At 38.0% G+C, this 21,661-nt stretch overlaps 1 protein-coding gene across 1 annotated transcript in view; it reads right to left on the bottom strand.

Annotated features, from left to right (window-relative positions):
* LOC149228760 (E3 ubiquitin-protein ligase At1g63170-like) overlaps positions 1-21,400 on the bottom strand; it is a 44,100-nt gene extending 22,700 nt beyond the window's left edge. Inside the window, exons 1-2 of the mRNA XM_089380851.1 lie at positions 21,275-21,400; positions 20,978-21,118 (exon numbers count right to left, since the gene is read on the bottom strand). Of these exons, the coding sequence (XP_089236977.1) occupies positions 20,978-21,118; positions 21,275-21,400 (267 nt within the window). The remainder of the gene's footprint in view (positions 1-20,977; positions 21,119-21,274) is intronic.
* Positions 21,401-21,661: the final 261 nt, after the last annotated feature.

Raw genomic sequence — 21,661 nt, 5'->3', positions numbered from 1 at the left:
TTTCCCTTACTAAATATCACATCGTAGCCACGATCCTCCAACATGGAAACTGAAACCAAATTCTTCTTCAAACCTGGAGCATACATGTCATATTTTAATATAAGGGGAGAACCAGACTCCCTCTGAAGGTAACAATACCGATGTCGTTCACACTATACCTCCCATCATCTACCATTTTGATGTGCATCTGGAGGTCCCTCTCCTCCAAGTCAATGAAGAAATATTTGTTATCGGTCATATGGAATGAGGCTCCATTATCCAGATACCACACATTACACATCGTTGATGTCACCATGAAAGCGATGAGGGTGAAATCTAGCTCAAATTTTGAAGCAAGAGCTTCACTTACTACTCCTCTTGAGGGCTTATTGTCAACCTTCTTGTGCAGACACTGTGGCATAGTGTCCCAACTTGTGACAGTGAAGACATTTAATCTTTGACACGTCCTTCTTCTTTCCACCCTAACTAGAATCTGATTTAGAATGGTATGAATTCCCTTTCCCTTTCTTCTCCTTTCCAGCTAAGACACAATTCTCCTCATTATCATCCTTAGAGGAGGATCCATCTCTGGTATTCTGCTGAATCTCTTCTTACACAAAGTCAAACCACAAAAGCTCCCACTCTTGTAGCTTCTCCCTCCCATTAATTAAGTCCTGGTAGTTGTGCCATCTCTTGGGGAGGCCTAGAAGTGTTAGGTTGACCAGATCATCTTCAGCAACTATAACACTAACACTTTTGAGTTCATCTTGACATTAGGTGAACTTGGTCAGTACTTTGGTATTATGTCTCCTTTCTCCATCTTGATTTTTTTGAGCTTCTCCTTCAGTGCCAGCTTCCTGTGGCCCCTGTTGTTTTGAAACAGGTCTATGAAGACCTTCCACATTGCATATGGAGTCTCCTTATCGTGAAGGTTAAAGACAATATGATATCGAACTCCTTCTAGGATAATCCTTCTCTTCCTTGCAACACATTTTCCCACTCTTCCATATCTTGAGCATTAGTTGGCTTAGGAATATATTTGTCTATGAATTCATTTGGACCATTCTCCTCCAAGACTACCTCCATCCTATCCTTCCAAGAAATATAGTTCGAATTACCCTCAAGGCCATATTCAAGTCTCAATATGTAGAACGACATCCTGCTAGCTCTGAAGTATGATACTGCAAATTTGATTTCACTTGCAAAAGACAAACTCGTATTCTACTCTTCTATAGTGATTTCAACTGTGATACCACGTAGAAATTCCTTGTAGATTCAAACTGCTAATTGTAATATGCTAAAACAATAGACTTGAATCTACTATATTGATCTGCAGAAACAATTTAAATAATCGTGAAATCACAAAGCATACAAGAGAAAAAATTCAATCGACACATTACACAATGATTTCTTGGGGAGAGCCACGGCTAAAAACCCTTGCTATATGTATATTGCATTTTTCAGAAAATATGAGAATATTATAATTCTTTTCTCAAGCTCGAGCAACCTCTGCATTATCTCTATCTGTCTCACTGCTTCCTAGACAAGTCTAGGCCAATACTTAACCAATTTTCTACTTTCCCAAGTCCCTATTTCCTTATGTTGTTCCTCAAGGAATTAGCCCCCTATTAATAAGGAAAATTCCTCAATATGAATTGTGCAATCCTCATAGGCCTTCCTATGACTTCATGCGCCACCTGTACAATTCAGATGATCATACAACTCATAGTACATTGTTGTTGAACTCCAATCTCAACTGGGTGTTATCTTATCTATCATGCGTGAGTTAATTATGAGTGAATCTTTAGTTTACTGGTTGATCACTGTAGGAAACACCACACTACTAGATCTCCCAATATTTCCTCCAATAGTTGGAACTACTTTAATTGACTTTAGCTCAGTTAGACAGAATTAATTAATTACAACTCAAAATAAACTCAACCAGGGCTCTTATAATGTAGGAGACATTCTACATTACTCTAGTTAGACCCTCAACTCAAATTAAATAAGCCAACTAAGTCAAATTAACTTAGTTAACTAATACATGTTGTCATGAGATGTGGAATTACAATTTTATTCCCAATTTAATTCAAGTAAAAAATTAAATTAGGATTTTCTTGTTTCATTTTCAACACTCCCTATCTCCAAGAAAGGGATTATCTGCTACCCCGATCCTGCCTCTGTGAAACTCAAATTTTCATCCTGGAAATTCCTTTGTCAAAATATCTACATCATGTTCTTCTATAGGAATGTACTCCATCAACATGATTCTCCTTTGCACACAATATCATAGATGGTGATACCAGATGTCAATATTCTTGTATCAATCATGAAAAACTAGATTCTCAAAGAGTTTGATACAACACTAGTTGTCATAGTAAATCATTGTAGGATCCACCTACTGACCAAATAAACCAACAATAATATTCCTCATCCAGATAACCTCACAAGATGCTTGACTAGCAGCCATGTACTATGATTCTGTCGAACTGAGTGCAATTGGTCTCTGCTTCCTGTTGTACCAAGAAACTGTTGTTGACCCAATACTGAAGATTCCCCCTAATGTGCTCTTTCTGTTGAATGGACTCCCTACCCAATATGCATATGTGAAGCATTGAATATTCACTCCCTCTGTCTGTCTGTACCAAAGATCAAACTGAGTGGTGCCTCTGAGGAATATCAACACATGTTTAGTTGCCTTCCAATAGAGTTTGGTTGGCTTAACCATTGCTTAACTAATATGTTAAGTACAAAACGTACGTTCGGTCATGTGTTCACCAAATACATAAGTGAACCAATAAGTTGCATGTAAATAGTAGCCTCCACTACTTCACCTGAAGTAGCATCTTCCTTCATCTAATTTCTTGCAAGAGTCTCCATGGGTTTTCTTCTCTCCATGTGGAACTTCTTAAGTATCTCGTTGGCATACTTTCCCTGACAGACAAGTAATTCCTCATCTCCTTGCCATACTCCCATACCAAGGAAATAATGCATGAGCCCCAGGTCCTTCATCTCAAAATCTCTTGCAAGATCCTCTTTGCAATATTTTACTAGCTTCTCTTCACCTGTTAGAATTAAATCATCGACATATAATATTATAATCAAAAATTTACCTTCAACCACAATATGTTAAAGTTTCACATCTTCTTCACTTTTTGTGAATCCCAACCTAGTGAAATAGTTGTCTATCATGGTGTACCAAACGTGGGGTGATTATTTCAATCCATAGAATGCTCACTTGAGTTTGCACAAATGCGACTCTTTTTTGAAGGTCTCAAATCCTTTTGGTTGCTCAATATACACCTCTTCCTCAATCACATTGTTGAGTAATTCTTTCTTCACATCCATTTGATGTATCTTCCATCCCATCTGCACTGAAAGTGCTAGAATAGATATGATTGAAGAGTACCTTGCTACTGGAACAAAGGTCACCTCGTAATTAACTCCCTCCACTTGAGAGAACCATATGGCCACAAATCTAGCCTTGTGTTTCTCCACACTCCCATATGTTTCTTGCTTTACCTTGTAAATCCATCTAGAACTCACCACTAACTTGTTTACTAGTCTTAGGACCACTTCCCAAACATTGTTTTTTATAATCGAGTCATACTCCTCAACCATGGCATCAACCCATACTGGTGTTTGCACTACTTCCTCGAATGAGGATGGCTCAATCTCTACATTCTCGCTCATCAAATCCATGTAGCTAGTGTATCGATGTGGTTACTTCCTCTGCCTATGTTGTGATGTGGGTGCTCCCACATTCTCCCTAGCATCATGGATCAATCTGTCAGTCTCTCTGGTATGCTTCCTTCCATCTTTGGAAGTCTTTGCATGAGTGGGTGCTTCCACTCTCTGATCCTTTGCATGTGGTTTCTTCACATCATCCTGAGGTTCTTCTTTTAGAGCTAAAATCTCCTCTTCTCCATGCAACTGAAGCTCCCTCTCAAGGGGACATTTCATGGCCTTCTCTTCATCGAAATTCACATCTCTACGAACCATTGTCATCCTGTGAGCTGGAAGGTACACCCAATAGTTGTGAGGTGTATCAGTGTACCCCACAAATATGCCCAACTCAACTGTTGGTTCTAGATTTTACCTTGCATCCTTGGTAACGTGACAGTAAACTAATGAACCAAAGATCCTAAAGTGTGCCACATCTGGTTTCTTACCTAAAACGCTTCTTCTAGTGTACTCATACTGAGAATTTGATGAGGACTTTTGTTCTACAAATATACAGTTGTGTTGCATGCCTTAGCCCACAAGTGCAACGATAGGCCCTAATCATGTAACGTCGCCCGAGCAGCTCCCACAATACTTTCGTTCTTCCTTTAATCCACCCCATTGTGCTATGGGTTATGGGGTGCTATTAATTCCCTTCGAATGCATTCTGATGCACATAAGTTCTTGAATTCATTTGACACATATTCTCCACAGTTATCGCTCTTGAGAGCTTGAACTTTCTTGCCATTATCTTTCTCCAGAAGTGTTTTAAATTCACAAAATTTAGCGAACGTCTGATCTTTATTTTACATGAAGAAAATCCAGAAATTACGAGAAAAATCATCTACAAATATTACATAATACATGTGCTTGGTCGTGGAGGCTATCGAGAATGGTCCACACACGTCTGAGTGAACACTTTCAAGAATTGCTTACGCTCGACTATCCTTATCATGAAAATTAGCTTTGTTGTACTTCCCTAATGTACACTCTTTGCATGTGTCTCTCCGATCTAGTGCGCCCTTCGGAATTCCTGTAGAAATTTGTTGCATGATCTTCAAAGCTCTGTGGTGCAAGTGACCCAATCTTCTATGCCACAACTCACCGATGTCTCGACTCTACACCTACTATGCTTTTGTGCTCAAAGTAGCACATTCTTCTACTTCAAATTTGTAGAGGTTCTTCACTTGAACCCCAATCCGCTTCACTTGTCCTGGGCCTATGTGATGAAGGAAAGCCTTTCCCTTTTTAAATATCACATTGTAGCCACGATCTTCCAACATGGAAAATGAAACCAAATTCTTCTTCAAACCTGGAACATACATGACATCTTTTTATGTGAGAGAAGAACCAAACTCCCTCTAAAAGGTAACAGTAACGATGTCAGTCGCTTTATACCTCCCATCATCTCCCATTTTGATGCACATTTGTAGGTCCTTCTCCTCCAAGTCACTGAAGAACTCTTTGTTTCTGGTCATATGGAATGAGGCTCCACTATACAGATACCACAAACTACCCATCATTGATGTCACCGTGCAATAGATGAGGGTGAAATCCAGCTCAAATTATGAAGAAAGAGCTTCACCTACCGCTCCTCCTAGGGGCTTCATATCGGCCTTCTTGTGCGAACACTTCATGGCATAGTGTCCCAACTCGTGACAATGAAAACATTTAGTCTTCGACATGTCCTTCTTCTTGATGCCCTGACTGGAATCTGATTTGTAATGGGATGACTTCCCTTTCCCTTTCTTTGTCTTTCCAGCTAAAGCACATTTCTCCTCATCATCATGCTTGGATGAGGATCCATATCTGGTGTTCTGTCGAATCTCTTCTTGCACCAAGTCAGACCACAAACGCTCCCACTCTTGTAGCTTCTCCCTCCCATTAACTGAGTGTTGGTAGTTGTGCCAACTCTTGGGAAGGCCTAGAAGTGCTAGGTTGACCAAATCATCTTCAGCAACTGTAACACTAACACTTTTAAGCTCATCGTGACATTGGGTGAAATTGGTCAAGTACTTTGGTATTATGTCTCCATTCTCCATCTTGATTTTTCTCAGCTTGTCCTTCAACTCTAGCTTCTTGTGATCACTATTGTTTTGTAAAAGGCTTGTCAAGGCCTTCCACATCGCATATGGAATCTCCTTACCATGAAGGTTTGAGACAATATGATCTTGAACTCCTTATAGGATAATCCTTCTCGCCTTTACAACACATTTTCTCCACTCTGCTAGATCTTGAGCATTAGTTGGATTAGGAATATATTTGTCTATAGATTCCTTCATACCATTGTCCTCCAACACTAACTCCATCTTGTCCTTCCAAGCAATATAGTTTGAACTACCCTCAAGGGCATATTCAAGTCTCAATCTATAGAACAATATTCTGCTACCTCTGAAGTATGATACTACAAATTCGATTTCACCTGCAAAATACAAACTTGTATTCTCTTGTTCTATAGTGATTTCAACTCTAATACCATGTAGAAATTCCTTGTAGATTCAAACTGCTAATTGTAATATGCTAAAACAATAAACTTGAATCTACTCTACTCATTAGCAGAAACGATTTAAACAATCATGAAATCAGGAAGCATACAAGAGAAAGAATTCAATCAACACATTACACAATGATTTACTGGGGAAATCCACAGTTAAAAACCCCTAATATTTGTATATTGCATTAGTCGTAAAATATGAGAAGATTATAATGCTTTGCTCAAGCCCAAGTAACCTCTGCACTATCTCTATTTGTCTCATTGCTTCCTAGACAATCCCAGGCCAATACTTAACCAATTTTATGCTTTCCCAAGTCATTATTTCCTTGCATTGTTCCTCAAGGAATTATCCCCCTATTAATTAGGGAAATTCGTCAATATGAATTACGCAATCCTCATAGGCCTTCCTCTAACTGCATCCACCACTTGTACAATTCGGATGATCATAAACTAATAGTACATTGTCCCTGAACTCCAATCTCAACTAGGTATTTCTCTGATATGACATGCATGAGTTCATTATGAGTGAATCTTCAGTTTACTAGTTGATCACTGCAGAAAACATCACACTACTAAATCTCCCACTAGTTCCTCCAACATTTGGAACTAGTTTAACTGACTTTAACTCAATTAGACTGAATTAATTAATTACAACTCAAAATAAACTCAACGAGGGCTCTTATAATGTAGGAGACACTCTACATGACTCTAGTTAGACCCTCAACTTGAATTAACTGAGTCAACTAAGTCAATTTAACTTAGTTAACTAATACAAGTTGTCATGAGATGTGGAATTACAATTTTATTCCCAATTTAATTCAAGGACAAAATTAAATTAAGATTTTCTTGTTTCATTTTCAGTAATAATTCATCCATAATATCACCAACATAATCGCTACAAATATTCATGAATTGCAATAGAAGAATAATTCTTATTAATATATGAAAATATCAACCAAGTCGGAGACTTCCACGTACCACCCAACCATAGATTGAGGTGAAACAAATCTCTCTTTTAGCGAATCACCCCCGCACCATATTCCATGCATGAATGTGGGATCTCACATAATAAACCAAACAAAACTAGGTCAAGGCTTCCAAAGGCCAAACCACCTCAACCCTCAACTAGTGATTCCACCTCACGGTCGGAATCACTAACACCAACCAGATCAATCTCTACCCAAGTTGTTCAGGGCTCCAGGAACTAGTAACTCAACCCACAACCTTCTAGGGCTCTAGAGTGTTTTTCCAACCCGGCTCTAGGGACTAGTAACTCAACCCACCAAGGGCTCCAGAGTGTTTGTCCCAACCTAGGCTCCAGGACTAGTAACTCAACCCAAGTTGTTCCAGGGCTTCCAAAGTGTTTGTTCCAACTCACAACCATAAGGAATTATGAGCACCAACTACAAAACAATCAAATGAGAAAACCCACAACTCCATGGCTATACAAGAAATGGCAAGGCAAGGATAAAACCATTGTTAATCCAGGCAACCCTCCATGCCAATGACAACACATAAGAAAATAATCACATGCATACACCATGCATCCACAAATCAACAAGGAAAACACACATGCAACCTGCGACCTGCAAAGTAATCTAGTTGCAGCAGTTGATCCAATTGTTCCCTTGCACTTTCCTGCTTTCCTTTGTCTTCTTTCTCCAAATCCAAGTGAATACTCGAGTGCTCCAAGCATGCTCCAAGAATGCTCTAAGTGTGCAAGAGTATGAGAAAATGAGAGAATAGAAGAGAGCTCCAAAACTGAATTGACAAAATGTTAAACTACCAAAAGCTATGAACTGATCTTCAAAATCCTTTTTATCATTGAAGCCTATATTTTCTTCATTTTCCTTCAATTTCCCCCTCATGCAAATTTGTGACCTTTCATCTCCCTTTTCTCTTATTTTCTTTTATTTTCATAAATAAAATGTCAATTATTGCCTCTTTGCCTTTGTCAATTTCCATAGCCATTAATTAATCACCAATGATACACGTCACTATGTTTTGCCCAACATTCATCTCGGAATGTGTCCCATGACCTTGGTGTTATTTTTATTTACATAGGAAATCAATCAGGGGTTGTTACATTTTTTATGGTCTTGAATCCAGTTATGCATTCAAAAATGTATTTTAAACAACAAAAATTCACAAATCTTGCTTGAAATTGTATCGTCGAATTCCATAGAAAAATGGCATTACGTCTATAAGTTAGACTGCACCTACAGTTTTTGGTGAAATCGTGATTTTTTACTTTTTAAAATGCATTTTTGTACGTATCAACGGATTTAGTACCCTAAAAATGGCATTTCGTCTATAAGTTAGATTGCACCTATAATTTTTGGTGAAATCGTGTTTTTTTACTATTTAAAATGCATTTTTGTACACATAAATGGATTTAGTACCCTAAAAAGTTTTGAAACACTTAGATTGTATAGTTTTCACAACTCAAACTTTTGATTTTAACCAATATCTGCCACATTTCAAACAAAATTGACAAAAAAATAGGTGTAGTCTAACTTATAGACGAAATAAATTTTTCACTGAAGTCCAACGATACAATTTCAAGCAAGATCATGAATTTGTATTGTTTAAAATCCATTTTTTGAATGCATAAATGGATTCAACACCCTAGAAAATTAGTTAGACACTCCAATTCTATATATATCTAAAATACCAAAATGTTAAAAATAACATTTTAATATATATGTTTCATCTAATTTTCATTTTATTTAATATAATAAATAAAATGAAAAATTATTATTAAACAAGGAGATTTCATTATGGAATAATTGAGTCGATGAGAAGGAAGTTATTGTAAGAGAAGGGAGAGTCCAGATGTACGGAAAGCAATTTATAATGCATTTCATCGTATCACTGATGACAATAGTTTAAAAAAAACCATTTCTTATGAAAATTTAGAAATAAGAGTATAATCTTATGAAATAATAAAATTTTAGAATGGAAGTATAAAATTTCATATAATAATAATAAAAAGTCAAAACTATAACATATTCAAATAAAAGAATTGTTATAAACCATATATTTTTATTGGTTGAACGTTAAGGTGAAATTCTTGTGATGAGGACAAGTTTCTAATTGATAAAGCAGTAAACAACAAAACTGGGTTATAAGAAAGACAAATATTGGTTGAACGTTAAGGTGAAATTCTTGCGATGAGGACAAGTTTCTAATTTATAAAGCAGTAAACAACAAAACTGGGTTATAAGAAAGACAAATTATTTCAAGTCACTGCAAGTGGTTTTATTGCAAGTCAAATTATCGTGACACGCTGTAATTATTTCATCATTTTTTTGAATTTATGTATTCTAACGGTCGAAGATGTCAAATTCTTTTTTGTGATACTAGTAGTGGGAACTGAAGTTTAATGGGTTTCGAAGCTGTCAAATTTTTTTTTTGGTGATACTAGTAGTGGGAACTGAAGTTTAATGGGTTTATCATGGGTATATTTTTTTTAATTGTTGAAAATGTTTTATTTCAACTTAAGGTGCATGAGAATTTGTTGATCTTTTTTATTTTTTAATTTACGATCTAAATTGATTTTCAAGGGAATATGCTTAGTCTTAAAGTTTATCAACTACTATATAGTGTGTTGCAGAGTTTGTTAGGTAATTAGATGGGGGAATTAATATATAAGTAAATTTTATTTAGCAAAATGGTCAATTTTACAATAAGATGTGTAATTCCTTTTTTTTCTCAAATTAAATTAGATTCGTGCGACATGGCTTACTGCCCATAAATTTCCTAGGGATTTGAGATTATTTCAATTCTAATAAGTTCATATTCTAATTAGATAGGGGAATTAATATGTAAGCAAATTTTATTTAGCAAAATGGTCCATTTTACAATAAGATGTGTAATTTTTTTCCTCAAGTTAAAGTTGACCCATAACCTTTTTATACATGATTGATCAAGTAAATATGTTTTTGTTGCAATAATTTATTTTGTTATATTTATACAACCTTACGCTATATCAGCCACATTAATATTTTTAATGTGGTTGTACTATTATATTCATTTTCTTGAGTTCATTGAGCTGAGAGACTCATTCTAGAGCTCGTGTGAATGTGATGTGTAAGTATGTATGTCCCTCTTAAAATAATAATAAAATATTCTCTAAATAGAAAAACAATGTTTTTTTGTTGCAATAGGTTTTTTTGTTGCAATAGGTTTTTTTGTTATATTTATAAAGCCTTTGGCTATTTCAACCACATTAATATTTTTAATGTAGTTGTAGTAGTATATTCATTTTCTTGAGTTTATTGAGCTAAGAGACTCATTCTAGAGCCTCCTGTGAATATGATGTGTAAGTATGTCTGTCCCTCTTTAAATAATAATACAATATTTTCTAAATAGAAAAGCAATGTCAGTGATAATAAAAACTAAAAAAGAAAAAAGTATGCATATTTAATTAGTTGTTCATATGACGTAATATAATTTCATGTAAAATAATTAGAAGTAAAAAAATATATGTGAGTAAGATGTTTAAACCTTATATTTTTCAAAAATATTATAACATCTCATATCAACTTCATATATATCAATATATAAATAAAAATTTAAAATATAATATTTTAATGTTGTATAGAATAAAATATCCAATGTGGGTTATAAATAAAATATTTTAATATGAATTAATATTGATGTATATTTAAAAAAAAAAAAAAAATTAACGCCCATGTTATGTAATCTCTATAACATTCAAAAATACAATTTAAACATTCAAAAATTACACATTGTTTTTTGCCCTTTAAATAAATTTCATCTCTATTAATTCATATTAAACATATAATTAAAATAAATCTATTCTAATATATTCTAACAATCCAAAATATCAAGACTTTTCAATATCAATAATAAAACATAAAATTCAGAAGATCTTCTTCCTCAGAAAATATTTTTTTTATTTTTTAATTATTATTAATTTAATGTTAACCTTAATTCAATTTCAATTTGACTAATATTTTAAATTAAACGATTAAACCACTTGAATTTAACATGACGCAACATAGACTCACCCCCGATTAAAAAAAACAAGGGATTTCAAGTATCCATCATAACTATAATAAGTTATCTTCTATACTAATATCCAACAATCCTTAGAGTTGAGCTTCTTTAGAACGGTTTTACATTGGTTGTGGCATCTAAATATCTGGTTGAATTAAATTATATATATAATTTTTTTTTATTATTATATTTATTTTAATATTAAAAAATAGTTATAATTTTTTTTAATGATTATATATATATATATATATATAATTAGAAAAATATTTTTATGAAGATATATGTTTGTATTTTTTTTGAGATCGTGGTTAGGGAACAAATGGATTTGGAGCATCCACCAACTTTGTATGTTATTAATAAGGGTAGCATGGTTTGCCCTCCCCGCCATGAGGTATGTTAAGTAAATTGTGTTGTTTCATGGAATGTTGTGTTCTTGAGTTTCATTATATTTTGTTTGGGGTGAAGGGATGGAGTATGTACCATGTTTGTGTAATTGCTCTAGTGTAGGTGGGATTTTTCATTCCTCTCCAGAGTCGGGAAAGGGCTTATGGCTATACTTATTAACTAGGACCCTGTGTAGAAATTATGGTGTAGATTTGCAAATGCTTATGAAGTTTTAATCAATATCACAACACACAAACCTACTCCACTGCTCTGCGAAATTCAATTCACAATTTAGAACACCAATCACAAACATGCAATGAGAAATAACACACATGCACACAATATTTTTCCAAGGGAAAGCAATCTGCTAAAAACCCCTTTGCCTGCTTGCATTAATCTGATGAATAGAGATGTATTACAATTGCTTTTCTCAATTGAGCACAACCTACAAGTGAATAACATATCTCTCTGCTCACTGAGAAGCTCTGACCCAAACAGTTAATTTCTGCCTCTTCTTGAGCACCTATTTCCTTGCGTAATTCCTTGAGAAATTAGGCCCTTATATTTAGGAAATTCCTCAAATTGATTGCACAATTCCCAAGGTTGATCATCTGAATGCATGCAACACATGTACACTCAAGACTAGTCTAAAATTGATGTTACACTACCTTGGAATCTCCACCACAGCTGGGGAACTCAAATTCTCTACATGCACTAGTTATTTTGGGTTGATTAATCAGTTAACTGGATGATCACTGAGTTAGACTGAAGTCTCACTGCACAACTGACCTTCCACTAGTTCCTCCAACAGTTGGAACTAGTTTAAATGAAAACAACTTGAAATAACTGACCTTGATTGCTACAAATTAGGAGTCACGCATGCTTAACTGAACTCCAAACCCTCTAACTTTAATTTCTGTGTAAACTGGGTGACACAAGTCATGTCACACAATTTTACTGCATCCAAGTTGTATGTTGATGTGGAAATTCAAATTTTCTCAATTTAATCAAAGGCAAATCAAATTGAGAATTTCTTGTTGCATTTTTCAACACTCCCTCTTAGCAAGAAAGGGATTATCAACTACCACTATCATGTACCTATGTAACTCGAACTTCCCTCTTGACAAAGCTTTTTTAAAAATGTCAGCATCTTGTTCCTCTGTCGGAATGTATTGTAGCAACATTATCTGCCTCTGCACACAGTCCCTCAAATGGTGATACTGAATATCTATATGCTTGGATTGATCGTGAAATATCAGATTCTCGGAGAGCTTGATGCAAATCTGATTATCACAATACATCATAATTTGATCCATCATCTGACCAAACATTCCTACAAGTATCTTTCTCATCCATATCGCCCAACAAGTTGCTTGACTTGCAGCCATTTATTTTGCTTCTATTGAGTTGAGCGTCATAGATATTTGCTTCCTGTTGTACCGGGAAATGGCTGCGGACCCAACATTAAAAATTCCACCTGATGTACTCTTTTGGTTGGATGGACTCCCTACCCAATCAACATTTGTGAAGCCACACAACTTCACTCCCTTTGTCCATCTGTACCATAGTCCAAACTGGATATATCCTCTGAGGTACCATAAAACATGCTTAGTTTCCTTCCAAAATAATTTGGTTGGCCTAACCATAGCTTGGCTCAACTGGTTGACTGCATAGCACATATTTGGTCATGTGTTCACAAGATACATCAGTGAACCCACTAACTGTCAATAAATGGTAGCATCCACTTCTTCACCTAGAGTGGCATCCTCCTTACTCTAGTTGGTCGTTAGAGGTGTCTCCATGGGTTTACAACTCTCCATGCACAATCTATGTAGTATCTCATTTGCGTACTTTCCTTGAGACACAAATATTTCCCCATCAACTTTCCATACTTCCAACCCGAGGAAGCAGTGCATGAGACCCATGTCCTTCATTTCAAATTCCCTTGCAAGGTCCTCCTTGCAAAATCTGATCAACTGCTCATCACCAGTCAAAATCAAATCACCAACATATACGACAATAATAAGTAATTTACCTTCTACCAAGATGTGATATAGGTTTTCATCTGCTTCACTTTTGGTGAAGCCCAAACCAGTGAGATACATGTCGATCTTAGTGTACCAAGCACGAGGTGTTTGTTTGAGATCCTACAATGCTCACCTGAGTCTACAAACATGATACTCCCGATCAAATGTCTCAAAACCTTCTGGTTTTTCGAGGTACAACTCCTCCTCAATAACCCAATTGAGAAATTTTGTTTTTACATCCATCTGTTGGATCTTCCACCCCATCTGCTCAGCCAGTGCAAGAATTGATTTGATGGATGAGTACCTTGCTACAAGAGAAAAGGTTTCCTCGTAGTCAATTCCCTCAACTTGAGAGTATCCCTTGGCCACAAACATGGCCCTATACTTCTTTATGCTTCTGTCTGTTGCAATATTAACCTTGAAGATCCATCTCAAACCCACAATTTATTTATCTGTTGGTATTGGGACCACTTCCAAACATTGTTCTTTACAATGGATTCGTATTCCTCCACCATTTCATTAACCCATACAGATTTCTCTACTGCTTCCTCGAAATAGAATGGCTCAGTCTCTACAAGCTCAGTCTAGAGCCATGTAGCTAGTGTATCGTTCAAGTGACCTCCTTTACCTACGCACATTTGAAGGAACTCCCACATTCTCCCTTGCATCCTGCACAAGTCTATCAACTTCATTGGTTCTTTTTTTGCCTTCTCTGGATGGTTCTTCTTGAGTGGATGTACCCACTCTCCACTCCTCAATTTTTGGTTGCTCCACAACTTCCTGAGGCTCCTTCTTCAGAGCTAAATTCTCCTCTTCTGGTGGGATCTGAAGCTCCCTCTCAAGAGAGCACCACATCACTTTCTCCTCATCAAAATTTACATCCCTTTTCATGAATGTCATTCTGAGGGAAGGTAAGCACACATGGTAGTTTTGAGTGTTGGGTGTGTCTTATTTCTTTCCATGACTAGCTGCATGTGGGAAGTGGGGGGTTAGATGGGGGGCTACTATTTGGGGGTTTGCGCCCCCCCCCTCTATAGGGTCTAGGACAGTGCCTCGGGAAAAAAAAAATGGACCCTATATTAAGTGGGTGGACTTACCTATGGTTCTGTGCATGGGTTTTGCACATGGTTTTGGGCATGATGGTTTTCTGCCCATGGTATCTTGTAGATCCGGTCAAGGAAACTATGGTTATGTTCAAATCCAAGGTTAATGGATTGGGGTTTATGAATGCTTCAGCATGTATATGTGTGTGTGTGTGTGTGTGTGTGTGTGTGTGTGTGTGTGTGTGTGTGTGTGTGTGTTTTGTAACATTGCAAGGAATATAATGAAAAATCAATCTACTAATCTCGGTTTCGGGATCCAAGGAAAAATCTTTCTGTATTTGTTTTGTGTTTCTCGCCATTGTATATTTTCTATTTTTTAATAATTCGTTTGCAGGTAATTTGTGTACAGGTTTAAAACTTACATCGAGGAGTTTTTGTGTAACCCACAAATACAGGTTTAAAACTTACATTGAGGAGTTTTTATGTAACCCACAAATACCCCCAACTCTATTGTCGACTCAAGCTTCTTCATTGATTCTTTCGAGACATGGCAGTAACGGAGGCTCCAAAAATCCTGAAGTGTGACACATCTGGCTTCCTCCCCGAGAAACAATCCTCTCGTGTAATCAAACAAAAAATTCGATGAGGACTCTGGTTCTGTAAATATATTTTTGTGTTGCATGCTTCAGCCCACAAATGCAAAGGTAGGCCTTGGTCATGTAACGTAGCTCTTGCATCTCCCAAAATGCTACAGTGATTTCTCTCTACTACCCCATTTTTTGTGGGTTGTGGGGTGTTGTCACTCTCTTTGAATGCCTTATTTCGCATAGAAATATTTGAATTCATTCAAAACATGCTCACCTCCATTATTGCTCCTGAGAGCCTTCAACTACTTGTCGGTTTCTTTCTCAACCCGTGCCTTGAATTCTATGAACTTGAAGAATGTTTATAACAGCCTCCTCCCACACTTACCCAATTTCATCGTTCCACCCTGGTAAATATGTGATGAAGAGTTACTATGATATGACTCAACCTCCTTGGTACAATTAAGGAAGTGGAATCACCCAACCAAAACTTGTCTGACCTTCCTCAGGAACTACATGACCCCCAGAGGCTAAACAATCACTCTAGATGCCCAAACCCTGATGTAGACTACTTTTTTACTGACCTGGACTCCCAGACCCAGGCATAACACTGCCTAAATTCAACTGTAGCCCTCCATTCGCATGGATGACCCTTCCTCCCAGCAATTGTAGTCTAATTTACTCATTTGTGTGCATGTGACTCCGAGATCTGAGCCACTTTTTCAAGGCTAGGATCTAGACCTCTACCCAAAACTTGTTAGAACTTTCTAGAATGATAATATGCATCGAGAAAAAGATTATATATATATATATATATATATATATATATATATATATATATATATATATATATATAGTCAAGCACTTGACCTAACCAGGCCCAACAATGATAGACATTTCATCAAACACATGGAGAACATGTAATCTACAGGTCATAAATGCAAATCTGAATATAAGGTCTCATACTTATCTGAGAATCAGCAAGAAGGTTTGATGCCTTCTCTCAATTGTTGCATTATCATCTATTAGGTCATATATTCATTAACGATTCATTTACTAATCAAAACATGATGAGATTCATAGCTAACGTCTGTCATAAAACCATGCTTATAACCAGCATATAACCAAAATAATAACAATGATAGAAAAACCATCAAAGCCACATAATAACAAGCATAAATATTCATGAAGTCCAAGAGGAAAATAGTTCTTATTAACACATGCAAAATCCAACCAAGTCAGATACTTCCACATACCACCTGACCATAGATTGGGCTGAACCAAATCTTTCTTTCAACCAATCACCCTTGTGCCATATTCCAAGCATGAATGTGGGACTCACAACAAAAAAAACCAAGGATTCCTCAGGCATTACTGCATATCCTGCCATTACCAGTAAAGGGATTCCTAGGCCAAACAATAAACATACACTACTAGGCTTTACCACAATCCCATCAAAACCGATCAACGGATCACTAGGCCCTAAACAAGCATGGATGCCTTTGGATTTATTCACCAATACCTTGAGGAATTTTCTTGTCTCCACCCTCAGGATTTATCGTGTATCTCACCAACCGATCAAGGGATTCCTAAGCCCTAGGGAATTTTCCTAAGGCCACCTCACCCAGTTCCAAAACCGTCCGGCAATCTGGCTCAACCAAATGAAAGAACCCCATCACACCATGGCTATGCGTAAATGGAAAGGCAAAGTTGAAACGATTGTCACACCTGGAAAATCCCATGCCATTGATAGCAAGAGAACCAAATATACACATGCATATACCATGCATGCCAAAACTATCAAGTAAACCATGCATGAAACTTGATACCTCCAAGTAATCTCATTGTAGCTGCTTGATCCAACTCTTCCTTGCCTGATCTTTACTTCCCTTTTCTTTCTTGTCATTCCTTTGCCTTCCTTTCTCCAATGCTAGAGTGATCCAAGAATTCCCTAAGTGTGCAAGTGTATGAGAGAACAAAGAGAGAGCTCCAAAACTGAACTGACAAAAGGTTTCAACTGACAAGAGTTTTGAATTGATCCTCAGTAACCCTTTTATCACTGGGGCCTCTATTTTCTTCAATTTCCACTATTTTTCCTTCATTTTCCTCCTCACATGCAACATGTGACCTTTCACCTTCCTTTTCTCCTAATTTCTATTATTTGCATAAATAAATGCCAATTAATGCCTCTTTTCCTTTTCAATGCCTTTTTCATTGTCTTTGCCAATTTCCTCTTAGCCATAATAAACCAAATGAACACCCACTAGGATGTCTTGTCCAACATTCAGCTTGGAATATGTGTCCCATGAACTTGGTCTTAGTTTTTTTTATTAACTTTATTACATGAACTTTTAACCTAGGGTTGTTACAAACCCCTCCCCCTTAGGGGAACATCATTGTTGGCTTGAGGGGACCTGACCCAGGTTCAGCATTAGTTAGCCAAACAAATCCCTACACTATCATCCCTTTCGGCATCAACCCGCAGAGTGAGGACTGAAGTCTCACCCGAAGCAGTATGGGGGGATGTTGGAACCAAGTTTTGCACACCCTTCAGATGGATGTGATGTCGGTTTATTTCGGCTATACCTGCCTTCCTGCAAGTTGCTTAGCCCTCTGTTTCACTCTTCAGTACCTTCGCGAAAGGGTACAATTGGCTTTCACACAACCCTAACCTATGGCTTAGGGACTTTCACGTTGTTATGGCAGTGAGCTGCGATATCTCCGAAACTAGGCTAACTGTCTTACTTATCTTATTAACGGATATTAGTTAGCTTCGCGTAAACATATGTTCTTACTTGTATTTACTTAACCAATACATTTGCATATATTCGCACATCATATAAGCATTATAAGTGAAATTAATACCCACATAACAAGATGCATAAACAGGAAATAAAAATGCATTAATTATAGAATCCTTCTCTTTATTGATAATTCCGGACAATTACAAACTCGTCCGCGCACTCAGCTGTGGACTTCTAAGCCTCTATGCACTCAGCTGCAGAGCCTCCACCCATGCTACAACCCAAACTTATACTTTTTCTCTAAAGCTATGACTCAATCCTTCATTGATTCTCTATTCATTCCTTCTCACTACTTAGAGCTTAGCTCTATTTATACAATCCCATGGTCCGTGGACCATGGGTAGATCTTTTACAGCCGACATTACATTTCCAAAATAAGGGCGGACAACCCTATGACTCTTTAACACCTACGCGCTCCTCGACCACAAAATGCGGAGTCATTACATTTGTATTACAAAATTTGACCAAAATATGTTCTTTTAGCCCCAAAATTGCCCTTGGGGGATCCCGCACCCAACAAGCCCCCAACACAAACACCGTGACTGTTAGGTAAACTTGACTCAGGATAGAGTCAAAGTTGACTAGGTTAAACAGTGATGGTTTTAGGGCACATGGTATTGTGCACCCATGGTATTCTGCCCGTGGTATTATATGTAATGGACCTTATAAAAGGCTGGAAGGACTTCATTGTAATGCAAGACCTGGAGGTGAGCAGTGAAGTCACTTGGTCGGATTGGCTAGGGTTTTGGCCAATGCTAATGAGATCTTATTAGGTTGGGTTTTTCCCCGAATTTGGGAAACGGATAAACATGTGTGTTTCTATGTTTATGGTTGTTGCTGGTTATTTTTATATTTATTTCTCTCAGTAATTCTCCGTAATTATTTATGTTATGCTGTAAATTTCTTAACAATTGGTATCAGAGCCATGGTTCAGGGTTTGGGCTTCTAAAGTACGCTTTCAGTGAAGGATTTATTTTTAGCCCAATGGATAAAAGGATCAGCACAGAAGTTTGTTGTTATTGCTCGTGAGATCACTGTTGAAAATAGTTAAAGAGAATTAAATTCAGATTTGGCATAGATCTGGATCAGCGATGTTGGTCGAAGACCTGGTGGATAGATAAATTTGCGTGAGAAGAGAACGGATCTGTTATGCGTATGAAAAGAAGTCGGATCTGGTCAGATCTAATGTGGATCTGTGGATTAGATCTAGCGGAGGCCTTGATATGCTTGGTCGACTCCTCGTAGACCTCTGCACGTGAAGCACGCCAAAGGAGGGTTTGACAATGATGCTGAGAAAAAATGTTGAAGAGTAGTCGTGATGCTCATCCAGCAGCAAATTGGATGAGTGGATCTAGGATCGCTCGCTGCTAGAAGGAAAATATCCAAGTTCAAAATGGAGAAGTGATCCAGATGACAATCTTGGTGAATATCTGAATGCCGGGATTGGGTAAAGAAGATGTCAAAATACACATCGAGGACGGTGTGCTGGTGATCAGGGGTGAAGGAGAATCAGAGGAGTTGAAATGTAATAGCAGGGTTCGACTCCCCGGGGATGTATTCAATGTTAATGCACACGGAAAAAGAGAGAAATGTGCCGGAAATTGATGAGAGGCGGCGCCGAGAGCCACCGTCTCGCCACACGGATCTCAATTCCCTGTTAAACGATGTTTGGAGTCCCTTTTCACCGGTGACTACGAGTTCCTTAAGCCAAGCCATGGACGCTTCCAATTGCGTTCAGATTGATACCACTCGTTGGGTTCTGGACATGTCCGTCTTTGTAGGTCAAGAAAACAGCCAAGTGAAAGAGATCTGCGTATTCCTCGTCAGCGAAGTGGTTTTTCCTCCAGGAAAGGCGTTGGCAGTTTAAGTGCAGTATACTATTCCGGACCATGTACACGTGTCACCTGAATTAAAGGCAGTTAAACTTGGCAAGAAGGCAGCAAAGAAACGAAACAAGGGTGCCCGCAATTGAGAGAGGATGGGTCAGAATTGCAGTAGCATAAACAAACAAAAAAAATTAATGAAGTCAAAATTATTGCATGTAAATGGGCATACCACTGTAAGACCTGGTAAGGCATGTGTACCTCTGGGTAATCACCGGTAAAGTCTGAGTTAGACCTAGGTGATAGGGGATGTCGGGTTAACAATACCCCGGGTAAAAACTTTGAGGGGGGTAAGAGCTAGAGTGAGCGGGATTGTCTCACTTAGCAGGTTTGGCTGGAGTTAGTCAAGGAACCCCAAGTCAAGTTTAAGGGGGGAATTGTTAGGTAAAATTGACTCAGGATAGAGTCAAAGTTGACTAGGTTAAACAGTGATGGTTTTGGGGCACATGGTATTGTGCACCCATGGTATTCTGCCGGTGGTATTATATGTAATGGAGCTTATAAAAGGCTGGAAGGACTTCATTGTAATGCAAGACCTAGAGGTGAGCGGTGAAGTCACTTGGTCAGATTGGCCAGGGTTTTGGCCAATGCTAATGAGATCTTATTAGGTTGGGTTTTTCCCTGAATTTGGGAAACGGATAAACATGTGTGTTTATGTGTTTATGGTTGTTGCTGGTTATTTTTATATTTATTTCTCTCAGTAATTCTTCGTAATTATTTATGTTGTGCTGTAAATTTCTTAACAATGACTCACCCTCGAGTCACTCTACAAGTTCGGAGATCTTAGCATGAAGACCTACTATCTCTGTTTGGATCACCGCAACTTCGTCAGCGCACTGAGCGGCCACCTACTGGACTTCTTCCACTCTCTATTGGGTGACTGTCATTGAGTTGCTACCCTAAATCTTCTGCTGAGTTGCCTATAGTGTCATGAGCTTTCCTTCAATGGAAGTTGTGATCGTATAAGCCTCGTCTATCCATGGTTGTAGGCGCACTTTTAGGACCGCTTCTTTGTGCCGAGTGGCATCCACCTGTTCCTTGAGTGCCTTTGCCTCTTGCATCCGTGTAAGGCTCTGTGTAAGGGAAACCGTCTGCGCGGTCCCTTTGACCTCGTCATACCTCTGTTGTAGCTCGCGCGCCTCTATCTCCATGCGCTCTACAATTGGGTCCTCCTGCAGGGTGGTCAGGACCTCGAATGATTGTTCAAAAAGTCGTGTGCAATCTGCTAATGCACTGTCGACCACCACTATTGCTATTGCAACAGTGGTGGTATGGTGTTCCCTGACTCCCAGTGGAGTTGAAGGTTGAGCCCTCAACTACAATTCTACGGTCTGCAGGTTCATCTCCAGCTGAACCCTGGCCATCTTTGCTCGAGCATCGTGCACCCCTATGGTGAACTTGTGGACGCGTGCCTCAACAAGTTCTTCTGCCTGAATGTCCAACTCAGGGACCATTCGGCCGGCTTCCTCCACTACCTGCATGATCTACTTGTTTTGTTCTACGGCCTTGTTGCGTTGTAGGCCCAACTACTCGATGTTGATGCACTGCTCACTCATCACCTACAGAGCATGACTCTCCCGGGCCCTAAGTTCTGCGGTGACTCCATCCTGTAAGAGGTAGAGCGTCTCTCAAGGGAGCATGGCCATATTTATTCCCACCCCTTTCAAACTGCTAACCATGGGCATATAAGCCTCATTTTTTGTAGTGAGTGCCCC

The sequence above is a fragment of the Pinus tabuliformis genome, chromosome J, assembly GCF_031772625.1.
Source record: "Pinus tabuliformis cultivar Carrire ecotype Pingquan chromosome J, CPIR1, whole genome shotgun sequence".
Taxonomy (NCBI): domain Eukaryota; kingdom Viridiplantae; phylum Streptophyta; class Pinopsida; order Pinales; family Pinaceae; genus Pinus; species Pinus tabuliformis.
This window is presented reverse-complemented; position numbering and strand designations above follow the sequence as displayed.